The sequence below is a fragment of the Polypterus senegalus genome, chromosome 9 (assembly GCF_016835505.1).
Source record: "Polypterus senegalus isolate Bchr_013 chromosome 9, ASM1683550v1, whole genome shotgun sequence".
NCBI lineage: Eukaryota > Metazoa > Chordata > Cladistia > Polypteriformes > Polypteridae > Polypterus > Polypterus senegalus.
Window position 1 is genome coordinate 26,629,134 of NC_053162.1, and position 24,286 is coordinate 26,653,419.

The 24,286-nt window shown below is 42.3% G+C and overlaps 1 protein-coding gene across 1 annotated transcript in view; it reads left to right on the top strand.

Moving 5' to 3' along the window:
* Positions 1-24,286, top strand: part of fam163ba (family with sequence similarity 163 member B, genome duplicate a) — a 135,671-nt gene that overhangs the window by 102,596 nt on the left and 8,789 nt on the right. Inside the window, exon 2 of the mRNA XM_039762752.1 lies at positions 19,166-19,281. Coding sequence (XP_039618686.1) covers positions 19,189-19,281 — 93 coding nt within the window. The 5' untranslated portion in view covers positions 19,166-19,188. The remainder of the gene's footprint in view (positions 1-19,165; positions 19,282-24,286) is intronic.

Sequence of the window (24,286 nt, forward strand, 5' to 3'; positions counted from 1 at the left end):
ATAGTTATTGTGTAGGTTTTATTTAATCCACGGGTTCTCTTCTGTGTTCACTGCGGTGTCTTCTTTCGTTCGAGCTTGCCAAGGAAGCAGCTTTCTCATAGCTTCTGCACTGTTATAAAAACGAACGACATATAAGAAAGTGCTTTTTCCTTGCTTCACCAACGAAGCAACCTTTTTATTTAATTCACGGGTTCTCTTCTATTTTATTGTTCATTTGTTACGATTGTTACAGTTATTGTGTAGGTTTTATTTAATCCACGGGTTCTCTTCTGTGTGTCACTGCGGTGTCTTCTTTCGTTTACGACCTTCGCCAAGGAAGCAGAAACTTACAACCACCGAAACTTTGTAACGGCACAAGACTTCAGGTCACATCTCTATAAAACAACCTAATTGAAGCAACTATATTTACTGGCAGTGCCTCAGTGACACAGTTTTTATTTCTCATCCCGTTATACCATCTAATCTCCCATTTTAATTCAAACGCGTTCAATTTCCAGTAAGGCTCTGCTTCGCAATGACAATTATTAAGTCTCAGGGACAAACACTACAAAAGGTTGGCATTTATTTGAGGCGGGATTGCTTTTCACATGGCCAACTGTATGTTGCATGCTCAAGAGTGAGCAAAGCACACAGCTTAGTCATATTACAACCAGAGGGCCGAACTGACAACGTGGTATACAGAGAGATCCTTAACAATTAATTTTTGACATTTTTGTTTAGTCTAAAAATGTTTACTTTTTTATTAATAAAAATATTCAGACAGTATTTCACCGCTGCGAAGCGCGGGTATTTTGCTAGTCTAACTAATAAAAGGCAAAACCCTCACTCACTCACTCACTCACTCGTCACTAATTCTCCAACTTCCCGTGTAGGTAGAAGGCTGAAATTTGGCAGGCTCATTCCTTACAGCTTACTTACAAAAGTTAAGCAGGTTTCATTTCGAAATTTTACGCGTAACAGTCATAACGGTCGACAATGTCCGCCATGTTGAACTTTCTTATTCATGGCCCCATCTTCACGAAATTTGGTAGGCGGCTTCCCTGCGCTAACTGAGACCAATGTACTTACTTATTTTGGTGGTATGATGCCACTGTCGGCCGCCATATTGAACTTCTTAACAGTCTTTGTTACTTATGGGCCCATCTTCAAGAAATTTGGTACGCGGGTTCCCAACGCTAACTGAATCCTACTTACATACATATATACGTCCATAGCCTGCAGCTCGGTCACCGTGTGAGGTGGCATTGGGTCCCCCATCCCAATGCCTCCCACGTTGTTGGCTGCCTGCCTATATAAGACCGTCTGTCGCTCCAGTCTCTACATTCCCTTCCTTGCTTCGCCATGGGATTCACGTCTCCCTGCTGATAACTGGAGCCTTTTAATTTAATCCACGGCTTCTCCGCTGTTTTATTGTTCATTTATTACTATTATAGTTATTGTGTAGGTATTTTAGACTTTACATTGTTCAGGTACCCATTTCCTTTATCATTCCAACCGTACCCCCATTAACATGTCTATCGAGGTAATCACCATCGATCAAAGAACTGTCACTTAGTGGTTTCCATTCCCGGAGATGGCACCTACCTTTTCCATTCTCTGTGTTACATATTGCACGGCCATATCAGGCTCACTCTTGATATCCGGAGAAACATTGTGTCTTATGTATTGAATGACTGGGACAGGTTCAAGGTGTGGACTGATGACGGTACTGGAGATAATTATACTACACAGGAGCACTAGATGAGTGAAATGCTTAAGTCCTTCACCTGTAGTTCTGCATGTGAGTTGATGGCTGCCACTGAATTGTTTGGTTGTCGCTTTCAAGTGTACCGAAATGGCCAAATATTTTACACCTTTCGACAACCGCCAATGCCTCTTAAACATCTTAGATTCACAGGTGACTATTTCAGTAGTGGACACTTTGATGTTTATGAATGTTTAAACTCTCAAAAGCTGGATGTGAAGTTATTGATGAAACTGGTTGCATGCTTACAACGCTTGACAGATGCCGAATGTCACTTCAACACAAGTCCTACAAATACTGTCGTCATTGAAACAAACCATGAAACTCAAACCGATTATGACAGCAGCAATCCAAGCTGTGAGATTTGAGACAAGATTACTGTTCACATGGCCAACTGTACGTTGCATGCTCAAGAGTAAGCTCAGCACACAGCTCGGTCAGATTACAACCGAAGGGCCGAACTCACAATGTGGTATACAAAGAGATCCTTAACAAATAATTATTGGTATATTTTCCCTCAGTTTAAAAAGGTTTAATTTTCTTCTTAATAAAAATTTTAAGGCAGTACTTCGCCGCTGCGAAGCGCGGGTATTTTGCTAGTTACAAATATAAAACACAAAACTATTGATTGTATAAGTACTGAAGTCAGCATTTAGTAGATGGCAGCCATGAGAGCTTTGAGTCTGTGTGCGCAGTTCTCGCTGTCAGCTTCACTCATCTGGACTCCGACTCGGCCGCTCCTGTTTAGCTTCGGTTTTATTTTTGGGGTCACAAACCAAGGTCCTGTCACACTGCAGGGATTTTTCGTCACAGATTTCATTTGCGTAGTCTTGGCAAGTTGGGAACAGTTGTGACATTCTCTCATGACCACCAGTCATACAGTCTGACATCCGCAGAATACACGACTCGGTCCAACGAGTATGCGGCACTCGTGTAATTTATTCTGCCCTGCAGTTTCATAATCATCAAGTTTGACATCCCCTCTGACTAGAAGTCCTGTAGTGCGACGTCAGCTTTTCACAACTCCGCGATGACCCTACTGCACAGTTTCACAATTCCACCATCTGACAGCCAATGGCGCGCTGCCTGACAGAGCCGGTGCTGTACAAATGGTTTCCAGGTGCGGCAGGTTCGGCCTTAATCTCAGCCCTTTTGTTTTCTGTTTTCTGGTCTGCTGTGGTGCATAAAGCAGGAGACATCAGACTGACAAGCCTCTCTTCTGTTTGGGAGGTCCCTGTTCCTTATTCCTCATAGCTGCATTGTCAGCTGTGCCATCCTTCTAAGATAGGTGGTAATCAACGTAGACCTCGGCACTAACATTTGAAGAGCACTATCTTTTGGAATGTATGTAGTAAAACATTGCATTGCATTTGTCAGTCCAACAGATGGCGCATCACAAACATTTGTAATAATAAAATGCATTACTACATCGTTTGTGATGTGCCATCTGTTGGAATGACAAATGCAATGTGTATGTTACTTTTCTTTGCAATTTGGTATGGGATTTGTAAAAGCAGTGTTACTGCTTGTGATATGCCATCTGTTGGAATGACAAATACAATTAATTATACTATCACCAATATCTGTGTTGTATTTTTCATTCCAACTGATGGCACCGCAAATACAATTCATTTTATTACCGCTAATATTTGTCTTGTGCCATCTGTTGGAATGACAAATGCAATGTCTGGGTCTCTATTATATGATAAAGATATATATGAAAAGAATATATTTATTTATTTTAAATATATGAAAATATATTTAGTATGGGATTTGTGAAAACAATGTTAATGATGCTCCATCTGTTGGAATGACAAATGTAATGCATATGTTTATATACCATTTGGCATGGGAGTCGTAAAAAGTGTTACTGCTTGTGATATGCCATCTGTTGGAATGACAAATGCATTGGCAATGCATAGGTCTCTATTATATGATATAGATATATATGAAAAGAATATATATTTTTTATACAGTGGTGTGAAAAACTATTTGCCCCCTTCCTGATTTCTTATTCTTTTGCATGTTTGTCACACAAAATGTTTCTGATCATCAAACACATTTAACCATTAGTCAAATATAGTAGACAAGTAAACACAAAATGCAGTTTTTAAATGATGGTTTTTATTATTAGGGAGAAAAAAATCCAAACCTACATGGCCCTGTGTGAAAAAGTAATTGCCCCCTGAACCTAATAACTGGTTGGGCCACCCTTAGCAGCAATAACTGCAATCAAGCGTTTGCGATAACTTGCAATGAGTCTTTACAGCTCTGGAGGAATTTTGGCCCACTCATCTTTGCAGAATTGTTGTAATTCAGCTTTATTTGAGGGTTTTCTAGCATGAACCGTCTTTTTAAGGTCATGCCATAGCATCTCAATTGGATTCAGGTCAGGACTTTGACTAGGCCACTCCAAAGTCTTCATTTTGTTTTTCTTCAGCCATTCAGAGGTGGATTTGCTGGTGTGTTTTGGGTCATTGTCCTGTTGCAGTACCCAAGATCGCTTCAGCTTGAGTTGACGAACAGATGGCCGGACATTCTCCTTCAGGATTTTTTGGTAGACAGTAGAATTCATGGTTCCATCTATCACAGCAAGCCTTCCAGGTCCTGAAGCAGCAAAACAACCCCAGACCATCACACTACCACCACCATATTTTACTGTTGGTATGATGTTCTTTTTCTGAAATGCTGTGTTCCTTTTACGCCAGATGTAACAGGACATTTGCCTTCCAAAAGTTAAACTTTTGTCTCATCAGTCCACAAGGTATTTTCCCAAAAGTCTTGGCAATCATTGAGATGTTTCTTAGCAAAATTGAGACGAGCCCTAATGTTCATTTTGCTTAACAGTGGTTTGCGTCTTGGAAATCTGCCATGCAGGCCGTTTTTGCCCAGTCTCTTTCTCATGGTGGAGTCGTGAACACTGACCTTAATTGAGGCAGGTGAGGCCTGCAGTTCTTTAGACGTTGTCCTGGAGTCTTTTGTGACCTCTCGGATGAGTCGTCTCTGCGCTCTTGGGGTAATTTTGGTCGGCCGGCCACTCCTGGGAAGGTTCACCACTGTTCCATGTTTTTGCCATTTGTGGATAATGGCTCTCACTGTGGTTCACTGGAGTCCCAAAGCTTTAGAAATGGCTTTATAACCTTTACCAGACTGATAGATCTCAATTACTTCTGTTCTCATTTGTTCCTGAATTTCTTTGGATCTTGGCATGATGTCTAGCTTTTGAGGTGCTTTTGGTCTACTTCTCTGTGTCAGGCAGCTCCTATTTAAGTGATTTCTTGATTGAAACAGGTGTGGCAGTAATTAGGCCTGGGGGTGGCTACGGATATTGAACTCAGGTGTGATACACCACAGGTAGGTTATTTTTTAACAAGGGGGCAATTACTTTTTCACACAGGGCCATGTAGGTTTGGATTTTTTCTCCCTAAATAATAAAAACCATCATTTAAAAACTGCATTTTGTGTTTACTTGTCTACTATATTTGACTAATGGTTAAATGTGTTTGATGATCAGAAACATTTTGTGTGACAAACATGCAAAAGAATAAGAAATCAGGAAGGGGGCAAATAGTTTTTCACACCACTGTATGTATGTATTGAAAATATATTTAATATGGGATTTGTGAAAACAGTGTTAATGGTGCTCCATCTGTTGGAATGACAAATGCAATACATATGTCTCTGCTATATACCATTTGGCATGGGAGTTGTAAAGAGTGTTAATGTTTGTGATTTGCCATCTGTTGGAATGACAAATTCAATGCATTTTATTACTGCAAATGTTTGGGGTGCGCCATCTGTTGGAATGACAGAGACATAGCAACCAAATGCACTCCCAGATACACAGGTACTTGTCCTTTTATTTGAATAGTGCTTATGAGTGCTCATCTGGTAGTCAGCCCTCACAGACACACAAGCACACCCAGGTGACTTGAGACTTGTCAGGGGAGTCACAGGAGCGTGTTATTACCATCTTCCTAACACATAAATGAAGTCTACGACTGAATAACCACACAGGCCCTTAAACTGTTGGAAGGTGGTTAGAACCGAGTCCTATGCAGCTTTAAAACGGCAGCACAGCGGTGTGTGTGTGTCCTCTTCCATGAGATTGTCACACCTTTGGTGTCACATTAAAGTCTCCTTCTTGTCACTTTTTCTAGCCGAGTCAATGCCATCAGCCAGTCTCCATTCTAACTTCAGGTTCTGGGCAGATAAACACGCCCAGCCAATAGAAATGCATTTTAACGTCAGGTGTAAATGTAATCAGGCTGAATTGTGCACGGGTACAATCTTTATATGAACGACACACTAAATGCACTCATTGAAGCAGTGCACTTTAATTAGGTCCGGGGTGAGTTTGAGACCCTTGCTTTACGGCCCACCCTCCTGTCCCGCTCCTCATTCTTTTAAAGACCCTCCACCCAGGGTCTAGGGCTGCTCTCCCACACTTGGCCTTTTTTCCCGCAAACTCCTTTAACTTTATTTCAGTAATTTGTCTCCATGGCAACAGAGCGATGGCATGAGTAGATAAATAAGGCGAGAGGCAGAAAGAAGAGCGCAGGGCCTCTCGTTTACAGTCAATTCATCTTATTAACTACAGGACTGATTTCCAGTGGACGCTTTATGAAAACTCCTTGGAACTCACGTCCCACTTTGACTGATCCCGCTTCATGTTTTGGATCGTGTGATGGTGTGGCATGTCCTTTTGCCCCAAGCCATGCCACATCATGTGATTGGTGTTGATTGGTGCCCTACCCAGGGTTAATTCCTGCTCTGCACTTGTTGTTGCCAGGATAGGCGCCAGTTCCTTGCTACCCTAAATGTGGATTAACGAGTTTAGTGAAGAGAAACAAGAAAATGAGAAGTAATTGTGTTTACCGCAACACAACGTGACAGCACACCAGCATAACAAATGAGAAGGAACTGCCTTTTAAAATGAGGGTGGCACCTTCAGAATGCCAGGGCCAGATCTCTGCCTGTCTGCCTCCGACTCGCTTGTGTAAATGAAGGATACGACTGGGGAAGTTGCAGAATGTGACACAGCCTTTAATTTGGTAATTTACTTCAGCAAATTTCAGGTGTAGGTTTACAAAATGTGACCATAAAGAAATTGCCCGGGATTATTTTACAGCCATGTCTGTGTTTCGGTTTATCCAGGGTTTTATTTCTGGCTCATGTAAAGTGTTCTCTACCCCTGACAGCCAAACCCCAAACTCAAAAGGCAGGTTTCAGGCCCAAAGGGATGCATTAAAGCTTTAAGAGTTCTAAAACAAAATGTTGATGCACACAAAGGAAGAGGAAACCATAAACCTCTGGCTTGAAAAGACCAACCGAAAACCTCATGATTGAAAAGTTTTTTTTTATATGAACAAAAAGAGCCACAAAAAGGAAAAAAGTCAACAACAGGCAATAGGGTGAAACCTAAAAGGCAATTCAAGGCAAACAAGTCTCAAAACATAAAGCAAAGGCAAAAGTGGAGCAAAGTAGCAAGTCATGTAGTCCAAGTGCAAACTTCTGGAAGAGACGCTGTGGCTGATAGGCAAACTCCTTATGTCATCATGTGCCATCATCATCGTGTAACATCAGAGAAACCAAGGAAATCGTTATTGACTACTGACACCCAAACAGCCTCAATGTAAGGTCACTATTCAGGGAGAGGATGGAGCGGTGGTCCACTCCCACAAGTACTTGGGGGTCCACATCAATGACTAATCTCGAACACAGAGGAACTGTTATTATAAGAAAGGGCAGAGCAGGCCTTAGGAGACTGTGGTCCTTTAATGTGGGAAGTGACATCCTTCACATCTTCTACAACTCTGTGATTGTCAGAGGGATTTTCTACTCTGTGGTGTGCTGGGCTGGTAACATCACATCAAGAGAGGCCCACCGAATCACAAGTTCATGAAAAGTGCAGACTCACTTATGGGGTACACTCTGGAGAGAATTAAAATAAAACTGAGTGCCATTAGGAACAATGCTGCACATCCTCTCTCTGACACACCAACACTGAGGCCTTTCAGTCAACAAATCGTTCAGCAGAAGTGGGTCAAGAAACGCTACGGGGCTCCTTTATACAAACAGCAATACACCCCCATAATGTCTGACTGAGACTGGGACTGTCAAGTCTGAACTTTTGTTTCTTTTGAAATTTCCTTGCTTTATAGTCATTCCAGTGTGTGTTCAGACCAAAGTGTGCATATTTATTTATTTATTTAAAGAGTTTCTGTAAAAAGCCAAATTTCCTCCTGGAGACAAATAAAGTTCTATCTATCTGTTATATAGTGCCGTTCATATTTATCTATCTGGTAAATAGTGCCTTTGATATTTATCTATCTATCTTTCTATCTCTCTATTATATAGTGCCTTTCATATTTATCTATCTATCTATCTATCTATCTTTCTATCTATCTATTATATAGTGCCTTTCATATTTATCTATCTCTCTGTTATATAAAGCCTTTTCTATCTATCTAAATAATCCATAATGATGAACGCTTTGTGAAGTTCATTCCATATGGCGTCCCTGCACAGTCGATGTACAGAGAGGACCAGCGCCGCCTTCACCATACTTTGGTTTTCCCTTCTCATCAAAAGATATGTGTGTTCTGTTTATTTGTGACTCTCCTTTGGTCCAGGATGGGTACCACATTGGGCACCAGCTCCTTGTGACTCTAAAATGGTTAAGACGTTAGAAAACAGACTGATGGATAGATGGGTGGACAGGCGGATGTGGACAGTGTGAGTGGTGCAGTGCTGGCTGATTGCGGCTCAGGACTTCAGCGCATGTCCTCCTTTACTATTGTTATGAAATTTGCAAGACATGCCCTGAAGTTTTTGGGAAGATGGATTAAGAAATTACATGAAAACAGACCATTGAATTCTGTTAGTTCATCTACCGTGGATTCAGAAAGTGGTCAGAAGCCTTCATTTTGGCACCCTTGATTGTGCTGTAGGTTTCATTTCAGATGGAAACATTGGACAGTTCTGCCCACTAATCTACACTCAATAATCTATAATGACAAAACGAAAACACGTTTTTAGAAAGGTTTGAAAATGCATTAAAATTTATTTATTAACAGTCAAAAACTTACCTTACTGTCTGAACTTCTTTCTGTCTCTCTTCTGCCCCTTAAAGTAATTGGGGGTCATCCATACAAATTTTCAGACCCTCTGAGGTTGGACTCCAGACTGTGCGCAGGTACCTCCTGTTTGCTTTAATTCTCCTTGAGATGGTCCTGGAATGTGATTGGAGCCCACCTGTGACAAGCTGAACTGATTGGCACACAGCTGTGTATAGAGGGTCCCACAATCCACACTGCATGTCAGGATAAAAGGCAACTCCAAAGAACCCTCTGTAGATCAATGCCAGTCCTGGAGGGCCGCAGTGGCTGCAGGTTTTCATTCTAACCCTTTTCTTAATTAGTGACCTGTTTCTGCTGCCAATTAACTTCTTTTGAATTAATTTAATTTGACTTGCTCTTGAAGACTCAGACCCCTTAATTGTTTCTTTTTTTCCTTAATTAGCAGCCAAACAATAATGAGATACAAAATGAGCGAAAGCAACTGGTGTCCATCATACAATATCTGAAAATAAAGAATGATGAAGGTCTCGGGAATGTTGATCTGCTCAGGTCTCAAAACATTTTCACAGTGGTCTTAGAAAAGAGGCCTTGCACCCTGTGTTGGCTGGGATTGGCTCCAGCAGACCCCCGTGACCCTGTGGTTGGGATGAAGCGGGTTGGATGATTGGATGGATGTTAGAAAAGTGAAAATCAGCAATTTTGGAAATGTATGCTGTTGCACAATGAGAGCAGCAACAAGCCATGGAATTAAAGAAGGAGTTTAATGAACAACAAGAATCTGCGCCTAATTAAGCAACTGGTTGGAGTGAAATTGGTTGAAGTCTGAGGCCCTGACTTAGTTGGTCTTCTGTTGACTCACTCACTTCATGTTTCATTTCTGTTTGGGTGCCATTTAAGGAAAGAAACAAAGCGATTCAGAGAGATGATGAAAAAAACAAGTCAATTAAAAAGAAAGGATTAGCCACAAAAACAGATCACCAATTTAAACATGAGCCACTCCTTTCTGAAAACATGTTTTACTTTGTCATTATGGGTTACTGCCTGAAGATTGATGGGCAAAAAACGGCCAGTTCATCCAGTTGGTATTAAATCTACAGTTTAATGAAGTGTGCAGAAAGCGGAGGGTCTGAATACTTTCTGTAATTTAAAAGAAACAAACGCAGGGACTCAAGGCTGTCTCCTGAATAGCAGGCTTGGTGGTTTTGTTTCTTTTCTTGCTCGACTCAATGCTGCTGACGTATTTTAGTTCGGCGCTGACATTTTCATGGATTTTTCTTTGCACGGTGCGATGACAGTAATACATTGCTTTTTTGTGTGTTTTGTTCCCGTATTTCATTAATATAATTGTCTGTCATTTTCGCAAGCCGTATGCGCTATTCTCGTACACTTTATAAAGTGTTTTCTATTTTTTCTCACTTTGAATTTCTTCTTGTCTTCCCAGCATTCACTCGTCATTTCCTTTTATTTGCCTGTACTCCGGCTGACTGGCAGGAGTAAGAAAAGGCAGACAATTGTATAACAACAAAAGAACAGACGGAAAAGCTTCGAAAATAAGGGGTGTTAAAAATAACTCGACAAAACGAAAAACACAGCTGCAGCGGAAAATTAGCCATTGTGTCTTTTTGGCGTTCGAGGGGTACCAGCAAAATGATGGCATGTGAGGAGTATGAAAGGCAAACGAGTGAGTGAGTGAGCGAGAATCATAAAAACGTGCCGCTAGGATAAGAGAGTGGACTCTGTGACCGAGGACGGTGTGTGGATCGTCGTCTCGCCGAATGAGCTAAAGGAACACTGGCGGCTCTGGGCTTGTTGACTACTGAGGCGCTGGTGCCAAGCTTGTAAAGGAAGAATTCAGATGATCCCGCCATCCATATTAGGGCCCTCATCACCCAGTTCAGGGGCACAGTGGAGCCTGTCATGGTAGGCACAGGTACAAAACACTGGACGGAGTGCCAGTCCGCCGATCACTAGCAGACTCCACATTTAATGTATCAGTTGATTCCCATAAATGTAACCGCATGGTGTAACACCGTTGCTTGTGTGGAGTCAGAGGGACGCAGCACCTCACTGATATGCTGGAGGTGTATGAAAAAGCAAGTAAAGCACACGGTAAGAGAGCTGCATATGAGAAAGAAAGCCGTTATTATAGGGTGGTCCAGATCTAATTATGCAATTTTCATTACGCTATAACTTACGTTTATTACACAGAAAATCCCGGACCATCGAGAAGTGTGCGAACTGCCGAACTGGAATCGTCCCAACAGAAATCAAAGTCATCCAGACGATCTGGACCTCCCAGGATGCCACGATTACTTAATGCTGCCTGTAAAAGTTTGAATTGCTCAAGGCTGCGCATATCACAGCTTCTACTTTTAAATCACCAGCCTGGCGATGCTAACGATTAGTTACCATGCCAGACTGCAACTGGACAACAATAGGAGTGTGAATCTTAAACGTGTTTTCTATTTTTTTTTATTATTCTTAACGATTGTGCGGTGCTTAGCCTTCGAAACATTAAATGCTCCTACAAAATTTGTCTCAAAACCAAAAACCAAAAATCTGTCTGGCGAGTTTCACTTAATATGTTATGACTGACTTAGCAAGCATCAGTCAACAGGACATTAAATCTACTAATCTAATCAATTTACTTTCAAATTCCTGATTATCATCAGTTTTGAACTTATACAGGAGAAAGACGACGGTATAATTATGGACATGTTATTCTGCAATTACAGGCAAATGCAAATATAATTAAGTTACAGAAGCCAGCTATATCAATTACATCGGGCTGTTCAGCATCGAGCTCAAGTCTGTAATTACATCCACAAAAGATAAGTGCGCTCATGAAGCGCTAATCATTTTTCCCCAGTGCAGGTATGACTGAGGAAGGGTAACGGCTGCCATCATGAAGTCCGTTACTGAACGCACGTACGCTCTCTCTGGCTTGTGCCGCGTGAAGAGAAAGCAGCAGCTCAACTTAATACTTGCTTTTTAATTCTCACAAATCTTTCAGAACAAAAGGTTCAGTCCTATTGTTCACGTTCTAAATCGGCAAACGGGACAGTTCAGTTGTTATCGCTAAGTATCTGTGACCTGCCATCGTTGACACTGTGACAGTGCAGAAACCGTTGTAATGTGGTAAGCCTCAATAAAACACTTCATCAATGAAAATCAGTATCTTTAACCTTTATTTATGTATTTTATGAACCCTTTAATCCATTAGATTCAATTCAGGGTCCCTGCGAATGCAGTATTTAAATCATTTGTCAACCTTAAGACATAGCAGTAACAAGCCGTTTTTAGGATCCAAAAGCTTTTCAACACTGGAGTGGTAAGCTGTTGGTTTATTTCACTCATCACATTGTGACTCTAAAAACCTACTCATCCCCTTGGATGGTGTCACATTTTAGTGTTATACGACATTAAATCACAGAGGATTTAATGTGTTTCTTTTTTTGACACTAAATAGAAAATGGCTCTTTAATGTAAAAGTCAAAGCTAAGTGGTCTAAATGAACTACTTAGGTTGGCCACATAAAGCACCCCACCTGTCCGTAGCTGTTCACTTAGCCTAACGCTGTTTGTCTTCCTCATTGGCAGGCTGTTAGTACGATCTGAAAGGTGCTGGCTTTGTGGGACAGTCCGGGTTGGCTCCATGCACCCTGTCACAGCCTCTTGAACCCGAACCATTGACAGTCATGTACCGAGATGAGCCGGGCAAATGAGGACACACACATGCAGCAAGGAGTAGCTGTGAAAGCGTTTAAGTGGTTTTATTTAAAACCATCAAAAAAAAAAAAAGTGCTCAAAAAGTGCAGTGTAGGTTTTCAAATCCATCCATCCATCCATCATCCAACCCACAATATCCTAACTACAGGGTCACGGGGGTCTGCTGGAGCCAATCCCAGCCAACACAGGGTGCAAGGCTGGAAACAAACCCCAGGCAGGACCGCCAGTTTTCAGATCTTCAATAAATAATCCATAAAATTGGTGGAACTGTGCTGAGGTACAAAATCTGGAATAGATATTAAAAAAAAAAAGAGGTTAAAAATTCCAAAGCAGTTCTTTAAAACTCGTGAGCCCCAATGGTTCCACCTAAAATCGCGAAGAGCGAGCGGGCGAGCGAGCGAACAAGTGCTCACGGGCAGCTGCGAGGGCCTGGGGTGTTGGGCCTACACCCAGGCGTTGGAGTTAGATGTCGCTCCCGCTGAGCGATCAGGTAGCAGAAGTGACCAAGGGAAGGCGACTGGCCGCAGAGAAGCCACAGAAAGGCAACGGAAGTCGAGAGACTTGGTGAAGGAATCCTCAACGTGGGCGACCTGGCCGTTGTGGAAATCCAAGTCTCTGAGGCTGGGATGAGTGCCGCCTGAAGCCAGGGTTCGGGAGGTCTCCAGTCTTATGAGTGAGAAGTAGAGGGCAGCTGCAGAGAGCATCTCGCCTGCTGCGAAGCCCAACCGGGAGAACAAAAAGCACAAAAGAAGGCACCGAGCTTGTTGTTGTTGTTTATTAAAAACTGCTTCCTGTAAGAAACATTTTAAACCTCTCGTTTTAAAGGATTGTTTTTTCTATTTATTGATTTTAACCTCCACGTTCTTTTATTGGATTATTTATTTATTGAATTTTGAAACTACTGGATTATGGAACACTGTTTTGTTTTGATGGACAGTTTTAAATAAAAGTACTGTTTCACTTTTTGCACCACCCCTTGCTCAATTATTGCCTCCATTGACTAGCTCACTCGGTTACGTTATCGACGGTGTTGGGTTCAAGTGCTTCCAAATCAGATGGGAGTGTGGAGCCAGAACCGACATCGTCACACTCCTCACCCTGAGGCTCACGCTCAACCACCTGCCTCCATTCTCAACAGCATGATCCTGCCTCTCGATCGTTCTGCCATTCACCTCTGTTCATTTTCTTCTTCTTCTCGCTTTCTCCCTGTTTCTTTTTGTTCTGTTCCCCCCTCTCTGCCATGCTGGCTCCGTAGATTGCCGTGACTGGGCACAGGTATGATGCTTCGCCCACTCTGAGGCATGAATGTGACACCCAATCAGTCCTCTCACTTTTGCATGAGTGTGCTAATTGGCCAGGCTTAAAGCAATCAATCCCAGAGTGGTGCCATCTTGTGTAAATCTGTGCCCATTCTATGCCTGCACAAGTATTTATTTAAAGCTTGCACAATGCCACGGACCACTCATCACACTATGCACTTGGTAATGCAATTCCCCTCCTATAAGCCATCCATTTTTTTAAACATTAAAAGTCTAACTAGAAGTCACAGGGAGCAGGTGTGCAAAGCAGTATGTGGTGCCAGTCCATGGCAGGGCACACTCAAGCTTAGTTGACATTTAAGCTTATATGCGTGTCTGAATGTAACGTGCAACATCACACAGCAACGAGTTGTGGGTTTAAATCAGGGTTAGAACATTGGAACAGTTCTGAAGATAACAGATCATTCGGGCCTACAAAGACTGCCAATCCTGCCCACCTAATTCCTCTGAAAAAACACTGACATGTGGATGTCCATAAAGTCCTATTGTCTGCCACACTACTGCATAATTTATCCCACGTGTCTCTGGTTCTGACTTACCTGACAAACCTGACGTGAAATTTTACAGGTTTCCAACGGTGCCTCCGTGTTCCTGTTGAACTCACTTTAAAGAAGGAGCCTGGATCTACTCAGCTAATTCCCTTCATGATTCTGAATGCTGAAAAACTAAACAATTCAGCCCCTTCAGTCGTTCCTCAAAGCTCATACACTTTATGGCCAAAAGTATGTGGGCACCCCTCTGAATTATTGTTAACTGATGCGTGAACTCAAGCCCTGTGAGCTCTGTTGACAAATGGAGGCAGTATAATGTGTCGTACTGAAGAGCTCGGTGACTTTAAACGGGACACTGTCATAGGAGGTGTGGACACTAGAGGGAACTGTTGCTCCTCAAACCCAACACCACTGACACCAGGCACAAGTTAAAAGCACAAAGAGCTTTTTATTTTAAGGAGACTCTTGACAATACTTTCCCACCACCTCTTGTTTGATCTTGCTTCTTCTTTCTTTGCCATTCACTCCTCCGCTCCTCCCAGCAAGCTTTGTCCACCTACCGCCTGACTCTGGCTTCATAACTGGGTTTGAGGTGGCTCCTTTTATATTGCTCTTCCGCCCACATGGCCTGCCAGCACTTCCTGGTTATGTGAAAACCTCGTCTCCTATAAGCTCTCCATAGCACCCCCTGGCGGTACCCATGGCACCCAACAGGGCTGAGATAAAGAACCCCTGCGGGAATCTGGGGCATTGCTGTAATCCCAGGGAGCTGCCATCTAGCATCTCAGGGGAGGCAGTGTCCTAACTAAGTTGCCTTCCCCCATCCTTCCATATCCTGGGTGTCCCGGCCATCTCTTACATTGGCCACCTTTGCCATAAGTCACTACGTCAAAGTTCTGCTCTGTTACGTCTGCCCTGCTCAACTGTATTGTAGGTGCTATTACTGTGAAGTGAAGGCAGCGACGAGCAACAACAGCTCAGCCATGAAGTGGTAGACCCCACTAACTTACAGAACGGGACCGCCAAGTGCCGAAGCGTGGAACATATAAAAATCACCCGTCCTTTGGTGCAAATTCCAAACTGTCTCTGGAAGCAACATCAGCACAAAAACTGTGTGTCAGGAGCTTCATGAAATGGCTTTACATGGCTGAGCGGCTGCACACAAACGTGCAATGTGAAGCGTCACCGCACACCGCCATTGGAACAGTGGGAACGCGTGATCTGGAGTGATGAATCATACTTCACTATCTGGCAGTCTGATGGATGAATCTGGCTTTGGCATGTGCCAGGAGAAGACTATCTTCTAGACTCCATAGTGTCTACTGTAAGGGGAGCTGGAGGGGGGATAGTGCTCTGGGGCTGTTTTTCAGTCTTTGGGCTGGACCCCCGGTTCCAATGATGGGTACTTTTAAAGCTAGAACATGCAAAGTCATTTTCGATAATTGTGCTCTTTCATCAGCTTGGGGAAGACTCTTTTCAGGTCCAACGTGACTGTGCTCCTGCGCCCAAAGCCAAATCCATAAAGATATGGTGGGACTGGAGTGGTCTGCACAGAGCCCTGACCTCAGCCCTACCAAGCTCCTTCGCTGACTGTGAACCAGGTCTTTGTATCCAATGTCCAAACCAGACCTCAGAAATGGGCACAAATTATCCACAGACGCACGCTCCAAAGTCTTATGGAAAGCCATCCCAGAAAAGTGGAGGCTACTATAGCTGCAAAGAGGCGGCCAACTCCATATTAATGCCCCCAGTTTAGGAATGGGATTTCCAACAAGCTCATACTGGTGTGATGGTCAGGTGTCTGCAAACATTTGGCCATATACTGTACCTCTCACTCCTGGAAGCAGCCAAGTTGCTCTTCTCTGCCATGACTTTTTTGTAGCTTTTCTTGTAAATCAGCCATAGATAGATTTTATAGGAAGGCCAGCAGTTAATTCATTGATATGCTGCTTAAGGCTAACGTGAACCAGTTTGATTTGTACAACTTGGTGCTGAAACCTCCATCTCGTCAGTTACAACAGCGGACGCAGAGTGGCGTTGTAGACCTCAAAACACCACTGAGTGTTTTCTCTGTTGCTTGATGCTCTTATGCAGGCTGAAGCCCTTTATTAACAATGAGCGTACTGAGAAAGCATCCGACTTCAGCCTTACAGCTTAATTTTTTGCACCGTATGGAAAGACATCTTGTGAAGCATTCAGTTGACAGCTATGCTTGTGTTCTTGGCATGCATTGGGTCTCTGTGAATAATATTCACATGTACGACTGCCACAGAAATCAAAGATTAAAGCAGGTGTGTGATGATCAATTTAAAATTCAGAATTGTTTACACGCACCTTCTTTATATCACAGTTTGTGTATCTTGTGTCCTTTGAGATTTTGAAAGGAAGCTGAGTGTTACCGACTGTTGATTTTCATCCAACCTTCTTTTTCTAAACATAATTCTGCCAGAACACAACTTGGACTGCCTTTTAGTCTGCATTGGGAAAAAGCAAGTGGTGGGGAGGAAGCATCCCTTGTGATTAGCAGAGTCACAAATTGAGGTGACTTTGGGGCACAGGTCAGGTCAGGTCAGGTCAGGTTGGGGAGCATGCACTGGTACATCACGTTGCTGCACGCACCACATGACGAAACAGCTTTTGATCCTGGTTGGCAACCTCTTGGCAGACGCACAGTAAAGTCTCACCCATCTATCTGCCGGTGCCAGGTGTTATGTGGGCATGCCCTTAGCATGGTCCAGCCGCTCTGGTCCTCAACAGAGAGGATCCTGCAAGCCAGATGATCCTCTGAAAATCGCGCCACATGGCCGTAGAGCTGTAACTGATGCTCCCTCACTATGCAGGTAATGTGCCTTAATCGGGACTCCATGCGTAACCGCTCATTCGACACAAAGTCAAACCAACGGTACCCAAGGATTTTCCGGAGAGACACAGTAACCAAAGGAGTCCAGTCTTCATCTCAGGTCACTGGACAGCTTCCATGTCTCGCAACCATATAGCAAGACAGGAAGCACCAGGACTCTAAAGACCTGGACCTTCGTCCTTTTGCATAGATATCGGGAGCGCCACACACCCCTTTCCAGTGACCTCATGACCCCCCCATGCTCTCCCAATCCGCCTACTGACTTTATAGGAAGAGTCATCAGGGACATGAATGTCACTGCCAAGGTAAGTAAATCTCTAGACGTGGTCGACACACTGCTGATGGCTGTGCCTAAGGGGTCATTAAAGGCCTGGATCTGGTCACGGTGGTCTGATACTCTCCAAGTGAAATCGGTTTGTGTGATCCCTGTGTGTGTCAGCTTAGACAGCCAGTGTGGCCAGTACCGAGGGAGATAGCTTTAAAACTCAGTGTTTAATTAACTTTCATCCATCTGTTTTCTAAACCTGCTTATCCTGAGTGGGGATGATGGAGCCTAACTCAGCAAGCATCAGGAACAAGGCAGGAACAATCCCTGGACAGGGTGTCAGCCTATCGCAGGGTAAACACGCACATATCAGGGGACAATTTAGCAGCACAAGTCCACTCAACCTGCATGTCTTTGGAGTCCGAGAAGACACCAGAGCACCTCGAGAAAACCCACAAGGACATGGGGAAACATGCAAACTTCACATATGGAGCACCTGGGACTTAAACCATGGACTCCTTGATGCAAAGCAGCAGTATTATCACTGAGACACAATGCTGCCAGTTTACTTAGAAGTCTACTTTGATATTTTGGGTCACCTTGAGTAAACCTGTCGCTAAATAAACAGCAGTAATAATAATAATAATAATATGTCATTTGCTAACCTGCTTAATCCAGACCAGGGCCACAGGGGGGGCTAGCGCCTATCCCAGCTAGCATAGGGCACAACCCCCAGACATGGCACCAGTTCATCACAGGGCAAACACACACACACACAGAGGCCAATTTAGAACCTCCAGTTCACCTAACATGCAAACCCAAACAGACAGAGGGAGGACATGCAAACTCCACGCAGGTAGGAACCGGGACGTGAACCATTGTTGTCTTTACTGTGAGACAGCAGCACTACCACCGCGCCAACCAAAACAGTAACAGCAACAACAATACCCTAACATAAAGGAAGGAGGAGGAAGCTGGGGTATCCAAAGAAAACCCACATAAACATGGCGAGACAGACAGTGTCCAGATCTGGAACTGATATGGCAGCAGGTGACAGGAGTTGTTTAAAAAGTGCCAGGAATGTCAATACAAGTTAATTTTTTTCAGCTTGTAGTAAAATTAACTGACTTAACTGATTTCTAAAATTGGTGAGGACATATCTGCATTTATATTAAAGTGATGGTAGTTAATGACTGACTGTTGGTTTCCTTCTCCTGCAATGTCAGCTTGTTTCAAAGGTCGGATTCTCCATTGCACACAGGAGAAAAAATACAGAAAATGGGGCTCTCGGTTGGGCCCATATGGCATTATTATGTACACAAGATCTTAAGTCAACACAAACACAGTAAAATGAAGAAGGAATTAATTATAAACTGTACTCAAACTAGTCACTGAGGTCTAATGATATGTTTAGCACACAAGGTCATGAGGCCTACCAAGAGCACAGTTATAATTATCTAGCAAACAACACAAGTTTTAGCATCAGTTCATATTCTGTTGCCTTATTTACTGCCTCATCGTGTTGAAGACTGACAGAAATGGGTGTGCTTTATATCAAAATACATGTGTGGCATAAGACATGGGCATTTATTCACTCTTATCCTGTATAAATAACCTGAAGTCAGGTCAGACAGAGCTCAACCTTTCTACTCATTTCTCTCTTTTTTCCTTTCTAGGCTGTTAATGGAGAAGAGGTCGAATGACAGCCGGGACAGTGGTCATCACAGGTGGAATTTTAGCGGCAGTAATCTTATTGTGCATCATAGCAGTGCTGTGTTACTGTAGGCTGCAGGTAAGCCAACCAGAACATGCCAACCACTTCACCAGTCTCAGTGACTCGGTTCAGAAAATGGGTGAAAGACAGTCCAGTCAGAAGCAATCACATCTCAAATATACTAGTGTTGATGGTGTAAGGTGCTTAATAGGCAAAGGTATTGAATTTCTGGATATATGATGTCAAATTAGAACGTGAAATGAATCGATATCTCACTTATAAAAGGTTTGGGGCTGAAACAAATTCAAAATAAAAAATTAGCAATAAGAAGGTCTTTACTGACTGAGTGTAAGACAGAGCTCAACTAATGGGAGCAAGATGGCATTTTAATAGGTGGGGCAGAGGAAGTAATGTCAGTGGGGCTGGAGCCGGAAGTGATGTTGACAGGCTCACATGGGATTTTCCCTCGAGTGGTCTGCAGGAGAAAATGAGAAAGAGTTGGTACACACTGCCACCCCCTGGGTCGGCGTGAAATGACCATCTTTTGAGCCCATTGGTTGCCTCCGACTCACATATGTATCTATGTATTAATATATGTATTAGTTTATATTATATATATAACATATACAGTGCCTTCAGAAAGTATTCAGACCCCTTCACTTTTTTCATATTTTGCTATGTTGCAGCCTTGTCCTAAATTCATTTTAATAAATATTTCCCTTCAACAAACAACATTCAGTACCTCAGAATGACAAAGCAAAAACAATACAGTATTTGAGATTTTTTTTTATTTATTAAATATAAAAAAACTGAAATTTCACATTGACACAAGTATTCAGTGCTTCATTGTGGCTGTGATTCCAGCCTGGAGTCTTCTTGGTTTTGACACAAGAAGATCCACACACCTGGAGTTGGTGGAATTTCTCCCATTCTTCTCTACAGATGTTCTCAATCTCTGTCAGGCTGGGTGGAGACCATTGGTGGAGAGCTATTTTCATGTCTCTCCCGAAATGCTCGACTGGAATTAAGCCTGATCTCTGGCTGGGCCACTTAAGCCCATTCCCAGAGTTGTCTCAAAGCCTTTCCTGTGTTGTCTTTGCTTTGTGTTTAGGGTCGCTGTCCTGTTGGAAGGTGAACCTTCAGGCCAGCCGGAGGTCCAGAGAAGTGTAAAGCAGGTTTTCATTATTATTTTGCTTAATTCAGCTTTCCCTCAGCCCCGTCTAAACTCCCAGTTCCTGTCACTGAGAAAGAACCCCACATAACATGATGCTGCTACTGTCATGCTTCACCGTTGGAATGGTATTGTGCAGTTCACGGGCATTGCCTTGATTCCTCCAGACATGATGCTTAGAACTGAGGTCAAACAGTTTAATCAGACCACAGAATCTCGTTTCCTACAGTATGGAAGTCCATTTGGTGTCTTTTTGCAAACTTCAAGCAGGCTTTCAAGAGTCATTCGGCCACTCTGCCATAAAGCCCAAATTAGTGGAGCATCACAGCGATGGTTGTCTTTCAGAAAGTTTCTCCCATCTCCATACATATTCTCTGGAGCTCAGCCAGACAGAGTGTCAGGTTCTTAGCCACCTTTCTTGCCACTTTCTTCTCCAATGATTGCTCTATTTGCCTGGGTGACCAGCAATAACAAGAGTTGTCATTGTGTCAGACTTATTCCATTTAACAATTATGGAGGCCACGATGCTCTTGGGAAACTTCAATGCTGAGAAATATTATGTAGCCTGTCTCAGATTTGTGCCTCGACCCAACCCTGTCTCTAAGCTCTACAGGCAATTCTTTTGAACTCATGGCTTGGTTTTTGCTCTGATGCACACTGTCAGCTGAGGGTCCATTGTCCACTCAATTGAATTCACTTCAGGTTGATTCCATACAAGGTGTAGAAACATCTCAGTGATGATCAATAGAACTGGATACACCTGAACAAAGTTTCATGTGTCATAGCAAAGGATCTGAATGCTTGTATTAATGGGATAATTTAGCTTTTTAATCTTAAATAAATTTGCAAAAATTTCTTTAGTCCTGTTCTTTCTTTGTCATTGTTACTTGATAAGGGAAAAAACAATTGAAATGATTTTAGCACAAGACTGCAACATAAAAATATGTGAAAAAAAACTGATCTGAATACCCCCTGGCACTGCGCATGTACTTTATATTTACAGTATATAAATGTACACACATATACATGTACTAGCCCCATTACCTGTCCAAGACAGATAATATAATACATTTAAACATATTTGATATCTCTTGCCCTATGTGTACCTTCAGTGCTTTTTCTCTGTATTTGCGTCTATTAACGTCTCTTGGCTGGGGCTCCCTCTGTCCATTGTGTTCCCATGAAGCCTGCTTCTCAGACTTTGTTATCATTTTTGAGGTGCCTTACTTGTCTCCTGTCCATGTTTTTACTTCCCATCTTTGAAGGCAACTCTCTCAGCATGTCTCTTACACTTTTATTCCTCTTAATGTATCTCATTTCCTCTTTCAATTGCATCTCCAAAGCCAAACTGACCGATCAGTTAAATGTAAGTATAGACAAAAAACAACCCGAACACTCCCTAGCAGTTTTACTATATTGGTGAACTTGCAGAGGTGTCAGCTAAGTGGGCCGGAACAGCTCGTATATTGTCTGAGATGGACGTGTAATTGAGTGCAGCTGTGGCATAAATTCAGCAGGACAAGCTAGAACCTGTTTCAGGCAAAGGTATGGTAGCCTGGCGTGTGAACTACAAAGCTGAGTTTGTCTGCTTTGGTTGATGAGGAGTGAGGTGCAGGAAAGCACTGAAAAAATTGAAAAATGCATGCATGGGCCATCTCACCAAGTGCAAGTCACATTTGTATAAGCTTCTACATCTTCTGTAGAATTCACACCAACGCCTGTGGCTGTGTTGAGCATGAGCAAAGTGGACTGCTCCATACACACACACAGGTCTTGTGTTTGTTTATATATACAGTATAGCAGCAGACGCTGGACAAACCGGCATATTAATTCTGTTAGATCTCAATGCAGCATTTAACACTGTCAGACATGACATTCTACTGTCCAGAATGGTTCAAGTCCTATCTGACTGATAGGCAAGAGTTTGTTAGTCCTGGCAACAGCAGGTCCAGCACAGCGCCAGTCATACAAGGAGTTCCACAGGGCTCTGTCTTCGGCCCTCTGCTTTTCTGTATTTATATGCTTCCCCTTGGCCATATTATCCATAGCTTTGGACTGGGTTGCCATTTTTATGCAGACGATACTCAACTTTATTTCAGTGTTAAAAGTGGAACTTCATCAGAGCTTTCTCAGCTCACAACTTGCCTCAGTGAAATTAAAACCTGGATGGAGAAGAACTCTTTAAAAATTAAATTACAATAAAACTGAACTCCTGCAAATTGGGACTAAAGTGCAACTTAATAAAATGAGCTCCTTCCCAGTCAATCTTGGCGGTGATCTCATCAGACCTGCCTCTACAGTCGCAATATATTTATAACTGACTCTGTATTTATTTACACTTTAGATATTCATCTGACTGACTTTACACAGTATGTTCAGATTTGACTTTATATATCCAGGACTGACTCCTTATGTACTGAATTTGACTTTATGTATTCTGCATGTCATTACCGGTTGGAAAGGCAGAAAACATTGGTTTGGTAACCTCAGACTAAACATTGACAACAGCTTGAAGGATTCATTTGGAGACCCTCTCCCAGTGTCGCTGGAGCAGCAGGTTTATTTCTACCAGACTTCTTCTTGAAATACTCATGCCCACGGACACCTAATAAACGAAGATTCCCACATAAACAAGTATTAGTACATGGGAGCCAGTTACCACGCTTAATGTTTTGTCAGTGAGTTGCCAACTGGGTGCCTTCAAGCCTTGGAATGACTTAAAATGTTTCAATTCAATAATCCAATCCCAGCAGTCAACGCTAAATTGTTTATTACTTAATTTCATAATCCAGCTGACAAAATTGTAATTATTATACTCTCATGTTTTACATTAGTTAAGTGATCAGTGTGCATGAACTCTTATCGCATTTGTTATATGCTGGGTAATGTAAATGACAGTTGTCTGGCATACCCAGTGGTGTTTAGGATTAAAGACTGTCATGAATAATTTACTGTCATCATCGGCAAACAAGGAAAAGACACTAAGAAACATATGTTCTACATGCATTTCTGTGTTTATCCAAAGTGGCAGTGTGCCCCCTATATTACCTCTGGGGTCACATGGCAGAGTTTTAAATAAGACAAGCAAGAGTGAATTATGTATGACTGTTGGAATTCAATTATTTATTAAATTACTCCTTGCTAATGATATAGTGTCTTTGATAGAGTAAGAAATAAATATTTTACAGTTACTTTCACAATATTGGACATTATTATGGACTTAGCTATACCAACCAGAAACTACCCAGGCTCTGAGAGATGCCAGGCTATCATATCATTTCTAATTGTAGTCATCTTAAATACACAATAGACTTAGTGGAGACAGGCCACAGAGTTTTGGTTCAGTGATAATGTATTTTTTGTTAGGTACACAAAGTTGTTCATCAATACAACTATATTCAATGATAGAGAGGTGTCTAAATGTGTAAATGCATGTAGACTTTTATTGTCATATCATTAATACATGGGCAGTATAGTAATATGAAATGTCGGTTCTGCAAAGTTCTACCTGGACACCGTGGGCAGGGCTGCAGACAAAGGATTATACAAGTAAAAATATCTACTGTATAAGGGTGTGCAATTAAGCAATTAAAGAATATTGCGCAGTGTTTTGTCTTGGTAGAGTATTTTATTACTCTACTTTCCCCTATTGTATTATTAATATGTAGCCTTTGCCAGAACACCTCAAATCTCACTGAATTACCACTGTTTATAAGGTATTATAGTATATAACGTCTCCTCACCTTCCCTCCTACGTCTATAACCTCAGGCAATTAGGTGTAGTAAAAGAGTTTAGTTACAATTTAAACAATATATTATTGATAATATTCATAAATAATAACAATATGCAAAGTACATTTGAATATTGGCAACCATACAACCTGATAAATGGTGATGTGTAGTTTCAGGCGG